A 23693-nucleotide genomic window follows, 5' to 3' on the forward strand; every position below is an offset into this window, starting at 1 on the left:
AAAAACTTAGATATGTCGAATAACTTATGTAATAGCACACAAACGGTATATAGAAGTTTGGACAATAACGTCAAACATGCAAAAATTATGATACTAGTCAATGTGCTTTTAAGTATATTTTTATCCCTCAATTCAATTTTTGTCTTCCGAAACTAAAGAATATCCTTTAAAATTTGTGTGAAAATAATTTCCATTATGTTTATGTTTTGCAATTATAATAAATAAAGCACAAGGACAAACATATTAAATATTGGATTATATTTACCGCAATATATTTCTTGCACGAATAACTATATGTTGAAGTTTCAAGAGGGATATCAATATCGACAATAATAATTTTGGTTATGGGAGAGCAATCAAAGCATTAGAAAGAAACATACAAAAAAATATCGTCTACAAAAAAGTGTTCAGCAAGATAGCATCACATTAAATATTTTTAAACTATAATATATAATTATCTACTAACATGATTAACTTCATCATTTGTGTAAGTTCTGATGATGTCCATTCATTTTGAATAATTTTTCGGCATTAAGATGATTGTTGTATTATTATGCATAAAATTTCTCTCATTAATTAAATTTTCTTATTCTTTTATATAAATAAATGTTTAAACCATCACGTGCCATTATTAATGTGAAACTCACGTTCAAGGATACTAGTTTTCATAAAAGGGCCTAAGTCATTACACAAAAAATACTTTTACCAGTTGTAATACTCAATACTAAGCAGAGGAAGTGGAGGTTATTAAACAATATGCCGCAAAATATTCCATATCAAGAAAAAACATAATATCTTGAGCTTTTCATCACAAATCAAACTTAAATTGTAGAATCATTAGAACCAAGAAAGGGGAAAAAACAAAAGTAGGTGATTGAGTTCTAATTGGGTATTCTTGTCTTTATGTGTGTTTGCTTTAGTCTAGTTTTAATAACGAGTCTTCTTATTTTTATGTGATTTGCCTTGACCAAATTTCAATTTCGTATTATATGGAGAAGACAACGTCCATGGTAGATGATGAAATTGCAGTGGGTGCTTAGGACATTTATGGGGGAAATATTTTGTTTCTTCTTCTTTTTACGATTGTTAAGGTATGACCACATCCAACTCTAGTCCTAAAAAAGATAATCAATCGTTTCAAATATAATCGGGTCTAAGAGTCCGAGTCGAATATCACAAAGAACTAATGATTAGCTATAGCTGTTCAATATCGCTACGAAACAGAAGTCCAAATAATTTTTAAATTATAAAGGTTATAATTTTATTTTAAACTAATTAACTAACAAATACTAGAAAGCAATCGAAATTTATCAACTAAAGAGACTAAGGGTTGGAGACAAGATTAAAACAGACTAGATTTATGATTTTTCCAATTGTCTGAATTCTACGTGTCACCTCTCCTATAATTTCGCCTAGGTATTCTCCACTAACTGCGATCACTTTATGTGTTATAACTCTTTATCGAGCAACTACAATAATTTACTAGACATATTCTTCCGAACTACGCTAGCTGACATTATCTTACTGCTCACCATGACCACGTCAAGGCTTTATTATTCCTAAATCTACCTTTAAACCCGACGTATTGATTTCTCACATAAGTTGGGAGTGATGTTGCTTAACAACTACCTAAAAATGTAGACTTTCCCAAGCAATATATAATAAATAGGCATAGTCAATTGATGACCATTCAATCAACTTAAATAAGCACGTAATTGAACAAGTAAAGAAATTCTAAGGCTAAATTATATTAAAACGTAACAAAAATCCATCCTCCAAAAGGTTCCATCAAAACTCTAGATAATAAATTAGCTACTCATAATAGTATGTAAAAATACAACACTAAAATTCATAACCAACAATAAAAAATAGGAAAAAGAAATGGAAAACTCATGGTTGAATCTTCTGTTGGTAATCTGTGTTCAAAATCAGAAAATCATGTAAAGTAAAAGAAAAACAGAAATGCATAGAAATAACAAAATTAAATTTGAGCCCACTGAATTCACAGTGTGTCCTTAAGGAATTCAATCCCCTTGTTATTGCCCAAGGTATATGGATTAATTCCTCCAGGATAGAACGGAATAACTATTCTGTGATAGCGGTACTTCAAATCACAGAACTTCAGCGAACTCAACAAACGGAGCAAATCGCACTTGACACTTATGTTTATTTAGAAAATAATGCAACAATGTAGAATAGAGGGGAGAAGATTTCAGATTTTTCATATCTTAAAAATGAGGCCAAGCCTCTAAATTTATAGACAAAGGAAGGGTGATATGGAGAGGTGCAATCCAAAAGGTGCCCCTTTCATTTCCCATTTATACCATTTAAAGAAAAAACACAACAATCCCCCACATGAATGGGGAATGGACATATGTGAAAAAACATGCAAGAAAATACTATGTGATTCGCAAATAAGGATTAATCGCATCTGGATAAGTAAGTTTCCCTTTGAACTTTCCGTAGTGAACTTATGTCGGATATACTCGGTCAATGGGTAGATTTGATATCTTTGAGCCGTCGAGCTTTGATGTATACCTAAACAACCACAAGTCACACAATCAATCCTTAACCGTTTTTGGTTCTCACGGTTATATTTGTTTCAGCCATGAACACCGCATGATTTCATGAGTGCTTAAAGAATGGGCCTTTACTTTCATTCCCCTTAAAGCGGCTTATATTTCACACTCACATAGGTGATTTCTAATCGTGTAATCCTATAGACACACTATCTAGTCATATTCTGCCAGACTTAGCAAATCATTAAAAAGCTTTAAGCTTTATTGACTCATCAAAAAGCCTTAATGCTTTACCTTGATTTTTGAACATTGTCTTCATCACGAGAATGGGTTGTGTTATTTGACAATGTTGAACCGTAATTCATAACTTTGTTTGATTTCTTTAAACCTAGCTCTTGGGATCTCCAATCTGCTAGGTAGAGTTACCGCCATGATGACTTGTCCTAGGCCTTAGTCCCATTCCCTTTGATGATCTTTCAACTGCCTCTCTGGATAGGCCTTTTATAAGTGGATCTGACACGTTATCTCTTGACTTTACTTAGTCAATCGTGATAACACCACTAAAGAGTAGTTGTCTAACGGTATTGTGTCTCCGTCGAATGTGACGAGATTTTTCGTTATACATAACACTCTCTGTCCTACCTATTGCCGCTTGAATATCACAATATATACATATATGTGTCAAAGGTTTGAGCCAAAATAGAATATCTTCCAAGAAATTTCGGAGCCATTCAGCTTCTTCACCGGCCTTGTCTAAGGCTATAAACTCAGCCTCAATTGTAGAGTGGTCAATGCATAGTTGTTTGGACGATTTTCAAGACATCGCTCCTCCACAGACTGTTTAGAATCGGTTGAACCGGTGATCTAATTTACATCACAATACCCCTTTATTATCGCGAGATACTTATTGTAGTGCAAAGTATAATTTGGAGTATATTTCAAATACTTCAAAACATGTTTCATTATCATGAAAGTTCAATGCAAACTTTCTTATGTCGTAGACTAATATGTCTCGACTTTTGATTGCATGTCAGATTATCGACTACACTTAATGTAGTAATAGTATATTATAATAACAAATGGAATGATTGGCATCAGTTATGACCACAAGCTTTTAATATATAGCACATTTCGCAATCATTTCACCATTTTCAAGCATTTGTATGCTATTTATTCATACGTCTATATGATATGCAAATTATAGCACCTTCATTCATGAAATAAATCCAACTTGGAATGGATTTTGGTCATGTTCATCGGTTGGTTCACCTCATTATAGACCAACGTATTAATACATTCATTCATGAATGATCATGTCCATACAAAAACGTACAGACGTATCTTTCTATGAAAAGTCACAACCTTTGAAGTGACATCATTTCATAAAAGAACCAAATAATATAAATTTTCAAGAAAGAAATAATATTTCGAGAAAGGCACGTGACCAACTTATGAATTAGTAGTTTCATCAACTAGTCTTTACTAAGACTTAACAACTGATGAATTCGCCGACTACCATATCAATATCCACTAAAGATTTGTGGGTTCAAAGAATCATATCATCTAATTCTTCTAGATAATATATACATCCCGTCTAGCAATAACTTTTGTTATGCATAAGCTAAATGCCCCCACATTTCATATGTTTTATATGCCTTTTCTATCAACATATAATCCATATATAAATAATCAATGACTACATAATTTAGAGTATTCTTAATGTAAATACACTAATTTGAAACCATTTGACAATATTTTCTAGTCAAATTTCGCGTGCCATTATTTGAGTGTTTGTTTTCGTCCGTAAAGTGACATAACAAGTCGACACATCTTCTTTCTTTTTCAGAAACCATGAACCTTTCAGGTTGTTCCATACAAATTGCTTCCTCCAAATCTCCATTTAAGAATATTGTCTTTACATCCATCTGATGGATTTCAAGGCCATACACGGTGGCTAACGCTATTACCATCCGAATAGATGTGATTCTCATTACCGGTGAGTATGTGTCAAAGTAATCAAGACCTTCTCATTGTCTTAATCCTTTGGCAGTCAATCTTGCCTTATATTTGTTAATAATACCATCAACTTTCATTTCCCTTTTGAAAATTCACTTAGAACCCAAAGGTTTATTTCCTGGAGGAAGATCAACCAATTCCCAAGTATGATTACTTAATATGGATTCTGTCTCACTATTGACTACTTCTTTCCGAGGAAGACATAACTTTTTCCAAAGTTTGAAGCTCATTTTCAAACAAGAATGTCAGAAAACCTGATCCAATGAAAGTAGTTGTCCTTTGACGTTTATTACGTCTTGGATTCACTTCATTAGGTGTACTTTCCTTTGCTTATTCCCGAGGTCGCTTAGATATTTCACTAGACAACTCACATTCCTTTTTATACGATAAATATTCTCAAAAATTAAGCATTATCTGATTCGATTAACGTATTAATATGAATGTCGGGATTTTTCGATTTATGAACCAGAAAATGATATGCCTTACTATTTGTTACATATCCTATAAAAATGCAATCAATATTTTCTGGTCCGATCTTTACCCTTTTGGATTTAGGAACTTGCACTTTAGCCAAGCACCCCTTCCCCCACACTTTAAAATATTTTAAGTTGTGTTTCCTTCCTTTCCATTTTTTCATATGGAATAGATTGTGTTTTGCTATGGATAACTCGATTGAGTATTCGATTAGCTGTAACCATAGCTTTCCCCACAAGTTTTGGGTAAACCAGAACTTATCAACTAGGCATTCATCATCTCCTTTGACGTTCTATTCTTTCTTTCTGCAATTTCATTAGATTGCGGTGACTAAGGGCGGTCGTTTGGTGAATAATTTCATATTCCAAACATATTTCTTCAAAAAGAGATTCATATTTAACGCCCTTATTACATTGTAGAGCTAACTACAAGAACTGTTATTTGTGTCACGACAGAGCCAGAATTAATAAATGGTGAAGTTTTTAATCTTCAAACCATTCTGACATATTCAGAATTAAAAACAATAAAGTTTTTAATTTTCAAACCGAGTAATATCTGATACAACTAGATCTAATAAACAATGAATTTTTTTTAAATCTTCAAACCGAATAATAAATTGGAGTAGAAAATCACAAAGATTTTAATCTCCAAACGAGTAGAAAGTCACTTAGACTTTAATTCCCACTAATGAGTAAAAAGTCACAAAGACTTTAATCTCAATGAACGAGTAGAAAATCACGCAGATTTTAATCTTGAAGCAGGAGTAGAAAACTACGAAGATTTTAGTCTCCATAACGGGAGTAGAAAATCATGAGAATTTTAATTTTTCTCCAAACCAGGGGTAGAAAATCACAAGTATTTTGTTTGTTTTTTTTCCAATGGCTTTCCAACTAAACCATTATAACCTCTAAACATCTCAACATTTTGATATATTTTCTTATCAAACAAACATATGTAATATCTTTACATATATTATATTCACGATTTCAAAACTATTTTCAAGTATTTAGTGTAAGCCTAATTCATACTTACAACCTTGAAAATAATCTTCCAAGATCATCACAAAGTTAGTCATCTACTAACATTTATTTCAAATGAATTTAATCAATTGAAATATTACCAGACCACAAAGGTTAGAAATTCATAAATACATTCTCTCTATTAATTTGGGAGAATAAGCACACATCAGGTCAACATGCTTGCGTGGCCTTATTGAGGGCATAACTGTCATTATAGCTAGCCTTATCGGAGGTATAATCGTCTTTGAGGAAAAGATTAAACATCAAAGGATTCCCTACGTCTGCAGGGTAAGATGCTTGAGAGACGACCACATGCTGCTTTGGATTTTGGGTAAACGGTGGACAGTCGAAAGTTTTAGAATTTTTCTACTGAAAGCTTGATTCAACTCACACCCTCTTTCATCTCTCTTTATTTTCGCGTGGTTCTTCGACTTTCTCGCTGTTGCTGATTTGTGTTTTATCTCTCGGTGAGTTCAGTTCACGCTGTATTATTTCGATTTTCCTTCTGATTTTGTCATAGTTGTTGACGGAGGTGACAATTATGGCTGCCCATGGGCTGATTCGCCATGGATGGTGGTTTTGATAACTTGAAAGTTATGTTGGGGGATAAAATTATTTCTTTGATTTACCAAAAAGCTAGAACAAACCCAGTTAGTCTGCTTCCCTGTTTTTCTATTTGTCTCGAAAATCGGCGACTTTGTTAATGGGTCATTTGAGGTGTTTTTCGCTCTTGGGTTTACTGTTGATTTATGGCATGCAATTGGTTCGTAATATCTGCGGCAACCCTGAAGTCAGGTTCCCCTTCTAAGGCTTCTACCCTCTTTTCAATCTTTAGATATCTTCGTTTGTTCTTTCTCTAATTTTGTGGTATATATAGTTATCCCATGTCAGTTGGATACATGTAATTTTCTTGAAAAAGTAAATAAAGAGTATGATTGATTAATTTTCATTTTAGATCCACTGTTTGTAATAAATTGGGTCCCCTGGATAGATGGGACATGAATATAGAAAATTCATATTATCCGATATCCAAATAGCTTATAATTCCGGTTTAGTTAAGTGGTCAATTTGGGGATTCAGGATTTGACTTATCGTGTTTAAGATTTATTATTCGTATTTATTTAGTGGCCTTTTAAACAAATACTAACACAGTGTTCGAGCCAAAGTTGTTGGGTTTAAATTAACCCATAAGTGATACATTAGATCCGTGCCCGATAAGTTTCTTAGAATTTTTAACTATACAATAAATAGGGAAAGCCTCTAGAATGTAACTGGTAGGACTTATAGAGCATCAATAACATCATCTAAGCAATCAAAAGCACCCAAATTTAAGTTGTGTTGTACTACATTGCATCTTTCTGCCCGTGACAGAGTCTGGAATACTATGAAGGAGATTATAAAAAGTATGAATGCCACTCTCGAGATTACAACGTGCAGCCTAAATTAATTTTTGTCATAGTTGTTGATGGAGGTTAGAGTTATGGGTGGCCACATGTCGATTCGTCATGGATGGTGGTTTTGATAAATTGAAAGTTGTTTTATAGAATAACATTATTTCTTTGATTTACTAAAAAGCTAGAACAAGTGCAGTTACTATAGAGCCTTAACTGCATATAGAAAAAGAAGTTCAACATAGAGATTCATCTTATAGCCTGTTTGACCAAGTTTCTCAAGAGGCCAGATTTTTTTTCCCCAAAGCACTTTTTTTTCCTAATTTGAGGTGTTTGGCCAAACTTTTTTTTTTTTTTTGGGAAAAAAGTGCTTTTGGGAAGAAGGAGAAGCAGTTTCTGAGAAGCAGAAAAAAATAATTTCTTTCCAAAAGCAGAAGCAGAAGCAGTTTTGACTTTTTTTCTTACCAAAAATACCCTTAACAAAATATAGTATATACTAAAATAACCGTCAAACCTAATACTTAGGATATTAAGGTATGAATATTTCTTATCATTTTTAGGATAACTTTCTAATATATAGTGACTTTAGGTGTGAATGCTTTTATATTTGTTGAATGATTTTTAATATATTTAACTTATATTAAAATAATTAACTACTTTTAAAAAAAATCATTTTTTTTTTGAGAAGGTAACAAATTTTGTATATATAACAACTGCACCAAGGAGGTGCAGTCTTTCAAATTTACAGAAGATGGTATAGGAAGTTCTTAAATCCCTACTGCACTACGGACTACAGAGAGCCTAGGACATCAACTTTTTCATATTGTACTTAAATAAAATGAAAAGATTTAATTATTGCCTGTAATAACAAATTTTTGAGATTATTTATTTACTTATAATATTAACTATTAAGTAAATCTATTCATGTCCTTATTCGTAATTTGATACTTAAAAGCACTTTCTGAAAAACTTGGCCAAATACAAATTATTGCTCAAAAGTGCTTTTCTGAGTGATTAGCCAAACACAAACTGCTTCTCTCTAAAAGTACTTTTTTCAAAAGCACTTTTGAAAAAACACTTTTCAAAATAAGGTGATTTCTCCAACTTGGCCAAACAGGCTATTAGTCTATCTGGATGTGCTTCATCTTTCTATATGTTAATGCAAATGAAACGTGAATTAGGCAAATAAAAAATTTTAATGGAGAAGAACTCCAGACATTAGATGAAATATTTGATTGGAAAATCAGATTGCTGATTCAAATGGAAAAAAATTGTGGCATTGATGTATGAAAGTTGTCTGATGCAAGTAACTAATCTGTTTATAATGCTCTGCGATCAGACAATCACAATTGTATGCCATTTAATAACATATCAACTGATTAACTACTCGAGGTGTTCAGGAAGATGTTTGGACATCAAACTTCTGTCAACCACATAACATTTGATTTGCAAAATCAAGGCATGTGGTAGGATAACAATCAGCTGATCTGAAGGTATATCGTTGTTAGTATCATATGGTAACTACTCGAGGTGTTCAGCTGATCTGAATGTATATCAATTATCTAAAGGACAATGATCATGGAATGCTATTTACAGTGAGAAAGGGAAGTGATCACTTCCTCCAATGCAAGTACCATCAGAATGCATCAATTAAAAAGAGAAAAAATAACTTCATGGTAGAGCTTGCGGACTTAGTCAACTGCAGTTTCCCTGTAGGTCATACAATTATTTAACTTACACACAATGCATGAAGTAGCTCTACATCCTTTGCATTACTTATTTATTACTTTTCACTTAACTGATAGGAATTTTGTTTTTATAACAGCAACATAACATCTGAATTAGCCGACATTGATTGGGACAACATTGCCTTTGGCTTTGGCTTTACGCCTACTGATTGTATGTATGTCATGAAATGTTCTGAAGGGGAAAACTTTTCTAAGGGTGAATTACAGCGTTTCAGTAACATTGAGTTGAGCCCATCTGCTAAATTGTTAAATTATGGACAGGTTAGTTTTTACACTTTTGTATTATGATAGTATCTCATGAAACCTTTCTTATTCTTAAATATATTTCTTCTTTGTTATTCATTTGAATGGTTACCGATTCAGATCATTCATCAGAGTCACCAAAAATGCTATTGGAAATATTAATAGGGATTGCTTGAAGGTTTAAAGGTATATCGAAAATATGACGACAATATATTGTTGTTTCTACATTAGGAAAATGCAATGCACTTGAAGATGAGTGTTGAACGCATGTGTATGCCTTCACCGTCTACTTAACAGTTTGTGAAAGCAGTAAAAGCCATTGTTTTATCAAAAGAAAGATGGGTAATATGCTACTTCTCTTCAGTTAAAAATTATCTTACTCGGTGACTCATGCGCCCACTAAATCCTTTTTTCTTTTCTTATTGATTCCTCCTCCTGGAAAAAAAAAAATGACTGTTTACATTGGTATTATTTACTGCTGATGATAAAGTTGTTGCATCAAGAAATGAACATGTGGAATTCTTTTTGACATATGGGAAATAATTCTCCTACTAATCTACACTTTGTAAAGTTCTATAATTCTTAAATTTCTTCTTCTTTTTCTTCTTTGCATTTTGCACTTTACACTTTGGTGGACTATTCTGGCAATTCCACGTGAGCTTGTGCCTGGAAGATAATGACACCAAGGAAAATTACATTTTTCACTAACAAAAAGATTTGGCACAGAAATTATTTCTTTTAAATGTTCTTTCTTACTACGAAGAACTTTAAGGAACAATCATTCTTCTTACTAATCATAGAGTTTTCAATTTTGCATGCCAGTTTGTATCAATATGTGTCTGTTGCTATACATATGCCACTGACTCAGTGAATGACATCTGCCGCACAGGTTATTTTGCTAAAACTATTTGGAGGTATTATACTAGCCCTGAAATTCTTTTATATAACCTTTTGTCAGCATGATTATTTTAGTGTTCAGTTATGTATTTATTGGAAATAATGTAGAGCTGATTGTGAGACTTGCTTATTCAATTTGTTTAACTAAATAGCATCTTCTGCTTTACCAACCGCATTTCTTATGGTTTACACTCACTGTCTTTTTCACAATAGGAACCAGTAGTTAATCCTTTCCTTGCTAAATTTTCTTTAAAATCCACTATGCGCCATGAACCTACATCAACTCCTGAAAACGGTTGAGTGAAAAGATAAAAATAAAGTCAGCTCTGCGGTCATCTGAGCTTCGACAAAAGGTAACATCTTCCATTCTGTTGGACAATGCAAAAAATTATTGAAGAGATGTTCATCTTCGTGACTAATCATATACCTTTTCTTGGCAGAGTTCTTTCAATATCGTGACTCTTAAAGACTTGATCATTCAAAGAAGGAGAATTGGATCTTTGAATGGACAACCGATAATTTATAAATGATATTACTTTATACATATTCTACCAAAATAAGTTTACCTAATTATCATATTTTCCTACATGCAAGCTTTTATTCATATATTGTTGCTACTTAAAAATACTCCCGTTAAATTGCACTTACGATGTCATTTCAAAATGGATCTATAAATATTAATATATAGACGCACACTCACAATCACATAGAACACGTACTCATGGAGTACGAATCAAGATCTTAAAGATCCTTAGGTCTCGGCTGATGATTTGTCTAGGAACATTCATGTCATTGGTGTATTCTTCCTACTCGATTGATGTTAGGAGTTTCATTCCATCTTGTTTTGGCATACTGTTGATGATTGAGAGCTTCTTCCCTTACTCATTTGGAGTTTAGATTCCAGTGGCACTTTGAAACATTCCTGCATATTCAAATTTTATACTTGTTACACGTGCTTGTTTAAGTGTATAAATGGAATGTTCAGTGTGCTTTCATTACTGTGTTCACTTTCTTTTGTGATTTAGTTTGCAGTCATTGAGTTTAATCTTCCTCTTTATATCCAATTTATTTTCTCTTTTTTGTTGTTTCATAACTCTTTCATTATCATTGATCATTTGTGCATACCTGATTTTGCAGCTTCTTGATGGATTTTCAAACGAATATGACTAATCTGTCACGAATAAGGAATGGCTGAAGCACCACATAACATTTGATTTGCCAAATGAAGACATCTCGCAGGACAACAATTTCAGTGTAATTCGAAATGCTCTCTACATTTGAGTGAAAATGAAAGGGGCTAAAGTCCGGCCAGAAAGTCCTGAGGAGCTCCTTATAGAATCTATTGCCTTTGCAAGTGTATTCAATTCCCGAAAAAAGCCAAGGGTTTAACATGTGGAAGAAGAGAACATATCCTGAATTCCTTCAAATGCTTATGTGAGGCACGAGTTGATTCTTCTGGTACTCTTTCGGACCAGTTGAAAGATAGTACTATATACTTTGATAGTAATTCTAATTTCTACCATCTTACACATATTTGTATCGGCAGATGTTACTGCAAACCCATACGTTTTTTAGGTAACATATTTGTGGTCTTTTATTTCTCTTTTGAGTACAACTCAGCAATAGCTCTGCAGTCTGCCATTTCTCTACACAAGCTCATCCGTTATTGTCACTGTACTTTTTACTTGCAACAATGTAGTTCTCTTCATGTTGGGCCCGGGCTTTGCCCGGACTTATCCCCACTAGTAAACAATAAGTAGAGTAGAAAAAGTAGAACCAAGATTTGATACTACTCCCTTCTTATCGTTGCATTGAAATCGACTGTCTTCCATCACAATTTGTCAAGAAATGGCGTGGTATAGCCACTTTTTAAGTGGTATTTACTTTTTAGCCAGTATTTTTAATGTTGAGCAAAAATAGCCACTACTCTATTAAAATTGATACAAAAAGTCATTTTTACCCTTTCTTCATGAGTGATAAAGACATGGTGTCCTTAATTTTATGAGTATTGTGTAAATATTAAGGACAAACCATGTCTTAATATTTTACACATCACTCATGAAGTTAAGAACACCATGTCGTTAATATTTTATACATCACTCATGAAGTTAAGGACACCATGTCCTTAATATTTACACAATACTCATAAAGTTAAGGACACTATGTCCTTAACATTTACAATGCACACATGAAGTTAAGGATACAATGTCCTTAATATTTATACTGCACATATGAAGTTAAGGACATGATGTCCTAAAGTTTAACAACAGAAGGTGCAAATACAAATTAAGGACATTATGTCCTTGACATTTACATTGCATACATGAAGTTAAGGACACTATGTCCTTAACATTTACGCTGCACATATGAAGTTAAGGACATGATGTCCTAAAGTTTAACAACAGAAGTTGCAAATACAAGTTAAGGACATTATGTCCTTAACATTTACATTGCACACATGAAGTTAAGGACACTACGTCCTTAACATTTACACTGCACATATGAAGTTAAGGACATGATGTCCTAAAGTTTAACAGCAGAAGGTGCAAATACAAGACACTTTGTCCTTAATATTTACACAACTCTCATGAAGTTAAGGATACTATGTCCTTAATATTTACACAACACTCATGGACACCACGTCCTTAACATTTACACTGCACATATGAAGTTAAGGACATGATGTCCTAAAGTTTAGCAGCAGAAGGTGCAAATACAGGACACTTTGTCCATAATATTTACACAGCACTCATGAAGTTAAGGACACTATGTCCTTAATATTTACACATCACCCATGTCTAGCACAAAGGTATTTTTGTCCGGGTAGGTAAAAATTAATTAAGCACTAGCTAAAGAGTAAATACATTTAAAACAGTGGCTAAAAAATAAAGACATCTCAAATTAATGGTTATTTGTGCACTTCCCCCACAATTTTTCAATTCCTTTTCAAGGAGAATTGATGGATTCTCTATTCCATCTTTCATGTTTAAGCCATCGTTATGGACTTCACAATAATTTACATCTATTTTCTTTGAGAACCCATTACTAGTGACGTCAGTAATGAGATGGTTCATTGATATACCTGCGAAGAAGATGGTATACAACACGCCATTCAACTTTATAAAATTCAAGATTAAAAAAAAATCTAAAACTTATCTTAGACTGGTTTTCCTAGATGAATTCCCTTCTTTGAGTGAAATATTTTTCATAGAAATTGCACCATGTAAACCATGTGTTTATTTCTCTTTCACTGTAACTGGTAAGTAAAACCATAGATAAGGCTAAATGGAAGTGATGTTGAAGCACCGTTTCCAACTTGTCATGAACATGCCGTTAGTAGTCTCGATATGGCATGGGCCACTCTGTCACTTTAAGATGTACTCTATACATAGAAGAGTAAATATATTTTGTAACTGTTCATGTCAAACGGCTTTAATGATAAGCAGCCTTTGGTACAAGTGATCCACATAACCATAAAACTAGATGCAATTTAATTTACTCAACAAATGATCCTGATGCAAATCGATCAAGTAGATTGCATTCCATGACTTGCATTGGACACGTCGTTTCATTATCATCATTGACCAGATTTTACAACATCAATTAAACAACAGGCAGAATTAGCCAAGGACCATTCGACAATGTTCTCTTGTTCGTTTATCTCCGCGGCAAACAAACAACCACAATTTTCTCACGAAGCCGTTAGAAAAAATAACAAGATAAATTCCTTAAGATTGTTGGTAATATGTGTTCAAAATCAGAAAATCATGTAAAGTAAAAGAGAAACAGAATGCATATGAAGAACAAAATTAAATCTCAGCCCACTGAATTCACAGTGTGTTCTTAAGGAATTTAATCCTTTCACTGTTTCCCAAGGTATACGGATTAATTCCTCCCAGGATAGAACGTAATAACTATTTTGTAATAGCGGCACTTCAAATCACAGAATTTTGAACTCAACAAACGGAGCAAATCACACTTGACACTTATGTTTATTTAGAAAATAATGCAACAATGTAGAAAAAAGAGAAGGAGGTTTCAGATTTTCCATATCTTAAAAATGAGGCCAAGCCTCTAAATTTATAGACAAAGGAAGAGTGATATGGAGAGGTGCAATCCAAAAGGTGCCTCTTTCATTTCCCATTCACACCCTTTAAAGAAAAAACGCAACATCTTTCTCCTTGCTCCTAGTTTATTATTGCCTCCAAAGGTGTTATCTAGCCCTAAAGCATTGTCTCCACTCAAAAGGACATTTTAGGATGTATTTATATCCACTAGGGTTTGTATGGGGCGAATTTGACTTCTTCTATTTCAGATTGGAGAAGCTAGGGGCGTGTCTAGAAACGTGTCCCAAACCGCTCTTAGTTATTGTTTTCTTCTGCTCTGATCCTGATCTAGCAAAGTGAACCTCGCTTCGTTATCTAGGACTTTTCTCTTCAACTCTTTTTTCATCAATTTTTCTCCTATTTGATTTTTTCGCACAAGTTAATTTCTACAAATAAGACGCACGTGATGAGCATATTTTCACTTCAAAAATCATGTGATCTCCCGAATCACATAAAAATAATATGCAAACATAGTCAAAACATGCACTTTTCATCATTTATCGTCACCCTAAATTTAAACTCTTGCTCGTCCTCGAACAACTTAAAATTAAATACATTGGCAAGTACACAACTTCAAAATATACTCAAGCATCATACTAATGACAATGATTTATATCAATGCTTAGAATCCAACACAAGGACTATTGACATCTTTTCTCATTTTTAGACACATGCCAAGACTATTTCAAATATTTGGATGAATCTTTTTAACATCCTAACCTCAAAAGATAACTCCAATATATTTCCTCTTTATGACTCACTTCTTATGCCAACTAAAACGAGTTCCTAATCAATCCGTCGTAAAGCATGCGCCTTCACCAACAAAGCAAAGAGAGTAATCAATCCGCACACTCTAATATGAATTCAAGTATAATTTAAGGACTCGCATATCGAAAGAATTCACTCACTCTCGCAAAAAACTCATGTGCCTCCCAAGCTCGTACCTAGATTTGGCCGTAGTGTAAGTCTCTACTAATTTAAGCTCGCAAAGTCTAGAATCAATTAGGTCTTTATGGGGTGTAATGCATGTAGGCTAAGAGACGGGTAAGATAGATATGTATAATAGTGACTAACCCTATAAGCACTTTTAATACACTACACTTTAACTTTTAAACACATCATCTTCGAGATCACTCAACACATCGCTACGAAACCATACATAACACAACTTATTAACTTTAAGTACATACATAATCAGTAGCACATATCATAGTGAATTTGGGGGGGGGGTAATTTTTTGTTTGTATTCTTGTTTTTTTCCTCAAAATCTTTTCAGCACCCTCCATAAGTTGATATTTCTGCCTAGTGACATTCGCAATACATACGTACACCTTTTGGCCTTTCTATGGTTATACCCAAAAGCTACCCAATCTCTTCCCTTACTCTTCTAGCGACATACGTGCTTTTGGAGGTAAAGGTTCAACAAGATTTAATTAAGAACAAAAGGTATTCGACTTGTAATGTTGGTGACAAAGAAAAAGTTTACAGGTTTAAATGGACTAACAAATGATAATTCTATCACTGATAGGCGAACAACTCAGAGGTCAATCGAAGAAACACCTATATCATTTTTTAGACTAACAAATCTTACTTATTTCGCTTCAAGTCACACACTGACAAGTTCTAGACTATCAAGGGATGACACATAGTACAACTAAATATCTCACCTCATACAATGCACATGACTTACTGAGGACGACTCATGTCTGATTATCAAGTTAAAGCAACTAAACACAATCGTCGTAAAATTCAACCAAATAGGAATTACATAACAAGAGTCACGTTATGAGCCCAATAATCAAAATAAAGTCACATATATCCTCAAGGCATATAATCACGAAGAAAGTACTCAGCGCAAATACTCCTGCTTTAAGCCCCGATATAAAACATATAAAAAAGCATAGATACTCAAGTTATCCTCATTCCATTATTATTTCAAAAAGAAGAAAAGAAATCTTTTTGTATTTCCTTTGGACTTTAAACCCTCAAGAAAACAGTTGAGGAAGTCCATTATTGGAAAAAGTCTAAAAGTTTTTAAAAATTCTACCTAAAAAAACTACTATCAGTTCAACGAGTCATCCCTTGAAAAAGAACTGTGGCCATAAGAAAAACCAAGAGGGATTATTACTACCTAATTATTTTTTTTCAAATTTTTGCGACCCCCCCCCCAAATGAAACTAGCAAAATTAAAAAAGCACGTAATCATTTAGACAATCTCCCTACCGCACACTTAAAATTGTACATTATCCCCAATGTACACCATAAATATAAGAGGGTAAAGAAAACTTTCTGGTAGGCCAAAGGCCGAAGCATTAACAGTTCATGGGGTAATCAAACTTCTTATGGTCCTAGTCACTTAGTTCCAACTATTTAGTTGCTTTTACATCCTTCCAATGGCTTTGTGTCTCGTATTCCTATTCCTACAAAACCAACATAGTACTACAAAAAAATAACACTATAAACTAAATAATAAAAAACTACAATAAGTAAAAGCAATAAAGTTGGGTTGTCTCCCAACAAGCGATTGATTTAACGTCGCGACACGGCGTGAATCACTTTTTGCCTTCACCTCGAGCTTATGAATTGAACCCCTAATTTGTCTTTAAGTTTTCAGTTATGCTCAAGGGGCGGTGAAATAAATATAACTGGCCCAAGCAACTAATGTAGTATTTTACACTTATTGGACTTTAGATGAGGTATGTAATCCTGTCTTTCTAACACCAAAAAATTCCAGAATGCAGGCACCTTGTTCCTTATTCATTGACTCTTCAGTTGGCTCAGATGACTCTATTTCCATATCATCATCCAAATATAACATGAAAAAATGCTTGGAGTGAGGACCAATGCGCTCAAATACATGAACTTCAAGACTTTCAACATCCTTAACACCAATGACACTAGAGTCAACTCAATTTATATCCTCAATGTCCTTGACCGACTCTAGTATCATTTCTTTAACATCGACATCCTCAAATTCTAGTTGGTTAGGTTGCTGGTGTTTTACTCTTAACTCCTCCATCACAATGTCAACTACTGATTCTAATCCATAATGTTCTCGGCTACTATCCACAATATTAGCTTGTTGAACATTAAAAGATTCCACCAAAGGATTCACTTGAGCCTCTAAGTTGTGAATAGTTGTCTCTTGCCTTTGTATCTATAATCTCATTATTTTAGTCCACAAGTGTCACGACCCAAAATCTCACCTTTCGTGATGGTGCCTATCCCAATACTAGGCAAGTCGATAATCTCAATAAACCACCATATCTTTGAAGTTTGAAAACAAAATATTTAAATTCAGCGAAAGAAAACTCACAAATGCAAATATAAACACTCCTCAAACCCGGTGTCACGGACTACATGAGTATCTAATATGAATACAAAGTCTGATTGATAAAAACATTGTCTGAAAGTATAGAACAATACAATAACTGAAAGAAAGAGAGTCAAGGTTAGTAGACTTCAGGCAGCTACCTTGATAGTCTCCAACTGATAGCACTCTGAGATCTAATGGTCGCCGTGTCTAAAAGCACCTGGATCTGCGCACGAGGTGTAGAGTGTAGTATGAGTACATCCAACTCAATAAGTAACAAGACTAACCTTTGGACTGAAAGTAATAATGAGCTCTGCATGTATAGTCCAATGCATAAATAATGGTACAGAAATGCATGCATGCTTTCAAGTTCAACAGTTAAACTCAATACAAGCAAAAATAGAACGATACTGCATGACATGAGGAATATGACATCTCATTGGAAAGACCTCATGTACTACTGGTCACAATTCATTTGTTCACTGGGTACTGTTTATGGCCAATCCAGTCCAGTGATATTCCATCCCATATATACATACACATCGACTGACAGTCAGTCAATCAGTACCGTATAATACCAATCCAGCCCTGGGTAATTTACCCCCCTCCCCCATGTAAATGATACAGACAAGATCCATGTCCGGGGAAAATTCATTACAATATAAATAAATAAGACAAGTCCATGCCCTGGGAAGTACATCCTGAATATATATAATCATTTACGCTCACTGGGGTGTGTACAGACTCCGAAAGGGCTCCTTCAGCCCAAGCGTGATATAAAGCCGATATGGCCTACTGTAGACGGGCAGTCCCGATCAGTATAATAATAAATCCTATAAGTCCTGATGCAGGCGGGCATTCCCGATCCATTTAGTAATAATATATATAAAGCCAATATGGCATGCTGCGATGCGCAACTCGATCCCATAAATACCCTCATAGTGAATGAATATGACTGAGTGTGAAATGTATATTTTTAAAATAATTAATTTAACAACAACACTACCCCATGGGTCCCAAAATATCAGCACGTAGCCTAAACATGATCTTTAGTAAGAGCCTCAGCTCAATTTCTCTAACACGTGAGAAATGTTCAGATAATAACATGATTCTTTAATTTTTTTACAACTTCACAAAATTTATTCAATTCAAAATTTCAATGGCACACGTCCACACGCTCGTCAACTATCGTGTGCGTCACCTCCAAACAATTTATATAACACCAATTCGGGGATTCATACCCTCAGAACCAACTTTAGAAGTGTTACTTACCTCAAAACCGCATAATTTCTTACTCCGTTATGCCCTTGCCTCGTGAATTGGCCTCCAAACACCTCAAATATGGCCACAAATAATCCGATTCAGTTAATAAAAATTATTGAAATTAATTCCATAAGAAAATACTAATTTTCCAATAAAATTCGAAATTAAACACAAAAATCTCTCGGAACATGACAAAAGTTACAAAGTGCAAAATTTCATTCAACCACGAGTCCAACCATACCAATTTTACTAAATTCCAACATCAACTCGGCCTCCAAATCCTCAAATCTTATTTTGAAATCCCTAGGTTCAAATCCTCGATTTACACCCCAAAAACACGTAATCTAGTCGAATTATTCGATGATAATTCAATATTATGGAGTAGAAGTGACCACAAGTGACTTACCTCAATTATGAGGCTAAGTGTCTCATTTCACTATGAAATCCTTCCGGACCCGAACCAACTAACCCGGTAAGTCATAAAATAACTATAAAGCATAACTTGTGTAGTAAATGGGGGAACATGGTTATAATACTCAAAATGACTGATCGAGTCGTTACATTCCCCCCTCTTAAACAAACGTTCATCCTCAAACGGGTTTAGAATCATACCTAGAGTCTCAAATAGATATGGATATTTGCTTCGCATCTCCCGCTCAATCTCCCAGGTAGCTTCTCCGACTGGGTGGCCCTTCCATTATACCTTTATTGATGTTATGTTCTTTGACCTCAGCTTTCGAACCTGCCGATCTAAAATAGTCACCGTCTCCACATCATAAGTCAAATTACCATCCAGCTGCACTGTACGGAAATCCAAAATATAAGACGGATCCCCGATATACTTTCGGAGCATGGACACATGGAACATTGGATGAACACCTGATAGACTATGTGGCAAAGCAAGTTCATAAGCCACCTCTCCAATATTCTTAAGTATCTCAAAAGCCCAATATACTGAGGGCTCAACTTGTCCTTCTTCCTGAACCTCAACACACCCTTTCATGGGTGAAATCTTGAGCAGAACCTTCACTCCAACCACGTAAGCAACATCACGGACCTTCCTGTCGGCATAACTCTTTTGTCTAGACTGCGCCATGCGAAGCCGTTCCTGAATCACTTTGACCTTCTACAAAGCATCCTGAACCAAGTCAGTACCCAATAGCCTAGCCTCACCCGGCTCAAACCAACCCATTAGAGACCGGCACCGTCTCCCATACAAAGCCTCATACGGAGCCATCTGAATGCTCAACTGGTAGTTGTTATTATAAGCAAACTCTGCCAGTGGCAGAAATTGATCCCAAGAACCCCCAAAATCTTTAACACAAGCGCGTAGCATATCTTCCAATATTTGAATAGTGCGCTGGGATTGTCCGTCCGTTTGAGAATGAAATGGTGTACTCAACTGAACCTGTGTACCTAATTCTCCTTGCACTGCTCTCCAAAGCTGTGATGTAAATTGCGTGCCTCGATCTGAAATAATGGACACTGGCACACCGTGTAGGCGAATAATCTCGCGGATATAAATCTCATCCAACCGCTCCGAAGAATAATTAGTACCAACTGGAATAAAAAGCGCGTATTTGGTCAACCGGTCTACAATCACCCAAACAATATAAAACTTCCTCAAGGTCTGTGGGAGTCCAACTACGAAGTCCATGGTAATACACTCACATTTCCACTTTGGAATTTCAAGTCTCTGAAGCAATCCAACCGGTCTCTGATGCTCGTACTTCACCTGCTGACAATTTAAACACCGAGCCATAAATCTAACTATATCTTTCTTCATCCGCCTCCACCAATAGTGCTGCATCAAATCCTGATACATCTTCGTGGCACCTGGATGAATAGAGTACTACAAAATGTGATATTCATGAAGATTTAAGTCACGCAAACCATCTGCATTAGGCACACATAGCCTACCCTGTATCCGCAATACACTGTCATCTCCAATAGTGACTTCCTTGCCATCACCGTGCTGAACTGTGTCCTTAAGGACAAGCAGATGGGGGTCATCATACTGACGTTCTCTGATACGATCATAAAGAGAAGACTGATAAACCACACAAGCCAAAACTCGGCTCGGTTAAGAAATATCCAATCTGACAAACTAGTTGGCCAAGGCCTGAACATCCAAGGCTAAAGGCCTCTTTGCTACCGGTAAGTATGCTAAGCTGCCCAAACTCTCTGCCTTACAACTCAAGGCATCGGCCACCACATTAGCCTTTCCGGAATGATAGAGAATGGTGATATCATAATACTTAAGCAACTCCAACCACCTTCGTTGTTGCAAATTAAGATCCTTTTGTTTAAACAAATGATGTAGACTCTAGTGATCAGTATAAACCTCACAATGGACATCGTATAAATAATGTCGCCAAATCTTCAAGACATGAACAATAGTTGCTAACTAAAGGTCGTGGATCGGATAATTCTTCTCATGTACCTTTAACTGTCTGGACGCATAGGCAATCACCCTACCGTATTGCATCAGCACTACACCGAGACCAATACGCGACACATTACAATATACAGTATAAAACCCTGAACGTGTAGGCAACACCAATAATGGGGTTGTAGTCAAAGCTGTCTTGAGCTTCTGAAAACTCTCTTTACACTCATCCGACCACCTGAACGGAGCACCTTTCTGGGTCAATTTCAGGCACCGCAATAGACGAGAAACCCTCCACGAAGCGATGATAATAACCGGCCAAGGCGAGAAAACTCTGAATCTCAGTAGCTGAAGATGGCCTGGGCTAACTTTGAACTACCTCTATTTTCCTCGGGTCCACCTTAATTCCTTCACTAGACACTATGTGCCCCAAGAATGCCACCGAACTAAGCCAGAACTCACACTTAGAGAATTTGGCATAAAGCATATCCTCTCTCAGCCTCTGTAATACAATACCCAAGTGTTGTGTATGCTCCTCCTCGTTACGTGAGTACACAAGGATATCATCAATAAATACTACGACAAATGAATCAAGATATGACTAAAATACACTATTCATCAAGTGCATAAATGTTGTTGGGGCGTTGGTCACCCTAAAACACATCACGAGAAATTCATAGTGGCCATAACGAGTCCTGAATGTCGTTTTTAGAATATCTGAATCCCGATTTTTTAACTGGTGATACCCGGATCTCAAATCAATTTTGGAGAATACCCTTTCTCCCTGAAGCAGATCAAATAAGTTATCAATACGCGGCAAAGGATATTTGTTCTTGATTGTAACTTTGTTCAGTTGCCTGTAATCGATGCACATCCGCATAGTACCATATTTTAATTTCATAAATAGAACCGGTGCACCCCAAGGTGACACACTAGGCCTAATAAACCCCTTATCAAGGAGTTCCTCTTTCAATTCTTTCAATTCAGTTGGTGCCATATGATACGGAGGAATAGAAATGGGTTGTGTGCCCGACACCAAGTCAATACTAAAATCAATATCCCTGTCGGGTGGCATACCCGACAGGTCTGCAGGAAATACATCCGAAAAGTCTCGCACTACCGGTACTGAATCAATAGTAGGAGTATCTGCATCAATATTTCTCACAAAGGCCAAATATGACAAACATCCCTTCCCCACCATACGTTGGCTTTCAAATAAGAAATTACCCTGCTCGGAACATAATCTAAAGAACCTCTCCGTACGACCTTTGGCAACCCCGGCATTGCCAACATCATGGTTTTTGCGTGACAGTCCATAATAGCATGACATGGAGACAACCAATCCATACCCAGTATTATATCGAAATCAACCACACTGTTCAATAAAAGATCAACTCTGGTCTCCAGTCCTCCAATAGTTACCACACACGACCGATATACACAGTCTATAATAATAGCATCGCCCACCAGTGTAGATACACAAACAGGAGAAACTAAGGACTCACAGGGCATATCCAGATAATGAACAAAATATGATAAAACATACGAATATGTGGAACCAGGGTCAAATAATATGGAAGCCTCCCTATCGCACACTTCAACAATACCTGTGATAACTGCATCTGAAGCAACAACATCTAGCCTAGAAGGAAAAGCATAGAATCGGACCTGCCCGCCACCTGATCGGCCTCCTCCTCTTGGGCGACCCCTAGCTGACTGAGCCCCACCCCGATCTGGCTGGGCGGGTGGTGGAGCAACTGGTGCAAAAGTAATAGCTTGACTCCTCTGATGAACTAGACCTCGCATAAGGCGGGGACAATATTTCCTCACATGAACCAGCTCTCCACACTCATAGCAATCCCTCTCAAAAAATGGTGGCAAGTTTTGAGGCGGACCTCAAGAACCAGAATAACTACCAGAAGAACCTGGTACAGATGATCCCTGAACTGAAGGAGCACGGGGCGTACTCTGGACTGGGAGTGCACTAATCGATGACTGACCCTGATGAGAACTGTATGAATCATGGTTGGGTGATGCACCACGGTGAACTGGATGACCCGTCTAAGCGTGTCTGTAAGGACGACCCTGTTGTGGTAGGACTGCCCTCCAGAAGGTACCCCACCAGAATAGCCCGAACTTCGAGGCCTATTGGCCTCCCTCTCACCATGCTCCTGGCTATGGACCACCTCTATCTACCGAGCAATGTCAACTACCTCGTCAAAAGTGGCACCAATTACCCTCTCTCTAGTCATAAGCAACCACAATTGAAACGTGAGGCCATCAATGAACCTCATAATCCTCTTCCTATCAATGAG

General features: G+C 35.8%; 1 protein-coding gene across 17 annotated transcripts; it reads left to right on the top strand.

Moving 5' to 3' along the window:
- Positions 1 to 6277: 6277 nt before the first annotated feature.
- LOC107806278 (branched-chain amino acid aminotransferase 2, chloroplastic) lies at positions 6278 to 11956 on the top strand. Of its 17 annotated transcripts, none has more exons than XR_012694921.1 (5): positions 6278 to 6823; positions 8820 to 8912; positions 9016 to 9135; positions 9245 to 9428; positions 9531 to 11956. XR_012694921.1 is itself a non-coding variant. In XM_016630407.2 (4 exons), exons 1-4 carry the CDS (start codon positions 6732 to 6734, stop codon positions 11450 to 11452), a joined length of 309 nt encoding a protein of 102 aa, XP_016485893.1. In that variant the 5' UTR covers positions 6279 to 6731; the 3' UTR covers positions 11453 to 11956. The 17 variants fall into 17 exon arrangements, 3 of the variants coding, with proteins under 3 accessions (XP_016485893.1, XP_016485894.1, XP_016485889.1); XR_001652624.2 differs by having other exon boundaries at positions 6279 to 6823; positions 8988 to 9131; XR_001652627.2 differs by having other exon boundaries at positions 6279 to 6823; positions 9016 to 9131.
- The last annotated feature ends 11737 nt before the right edge of the window (positions 11957 to 23693 follow it).

Source organism: Nicotiana tabacum, chromosome 9 (assembly GCF_000715075.1).
Source record: "Nicotiana tabacum cultivar K326 chromosome 9, ASM71507v2, whole genome shotgun sequence".
In the NCBI taxonomy this organism is placed as follows: Eukaryota; Viridiplantae; Streptophyta; class Magnoliopsida; order Solanales; family Solanaceae; genus Nicotiana; species Nicotiana tabacum.

Bases quoted from the DNA above. Each gene is read 5' to 3' on its own strand.
- LOC107806278 (XM_016630403.2), top strand. From the start codon at position 6,732: ATGGGTCATTTGAGGTGTTTTTCGCTCTTGGGTTTACTGTTGATTTAT. The intron at 6,824-9,244 runs GTTCCCCTTCTA...TTTTTATAACAG, and splicing joins TGCGGCAACCCTGAAGTCAG to CAACATAACATCTGAATTAG. The intron at 9,429-10,232 runs GTTAGTTTTTAC...TTTGCATGCCAG, and splicing joins AATTGTTAAATTATGGACAG to TTTGTATCAATATGTGTCTG.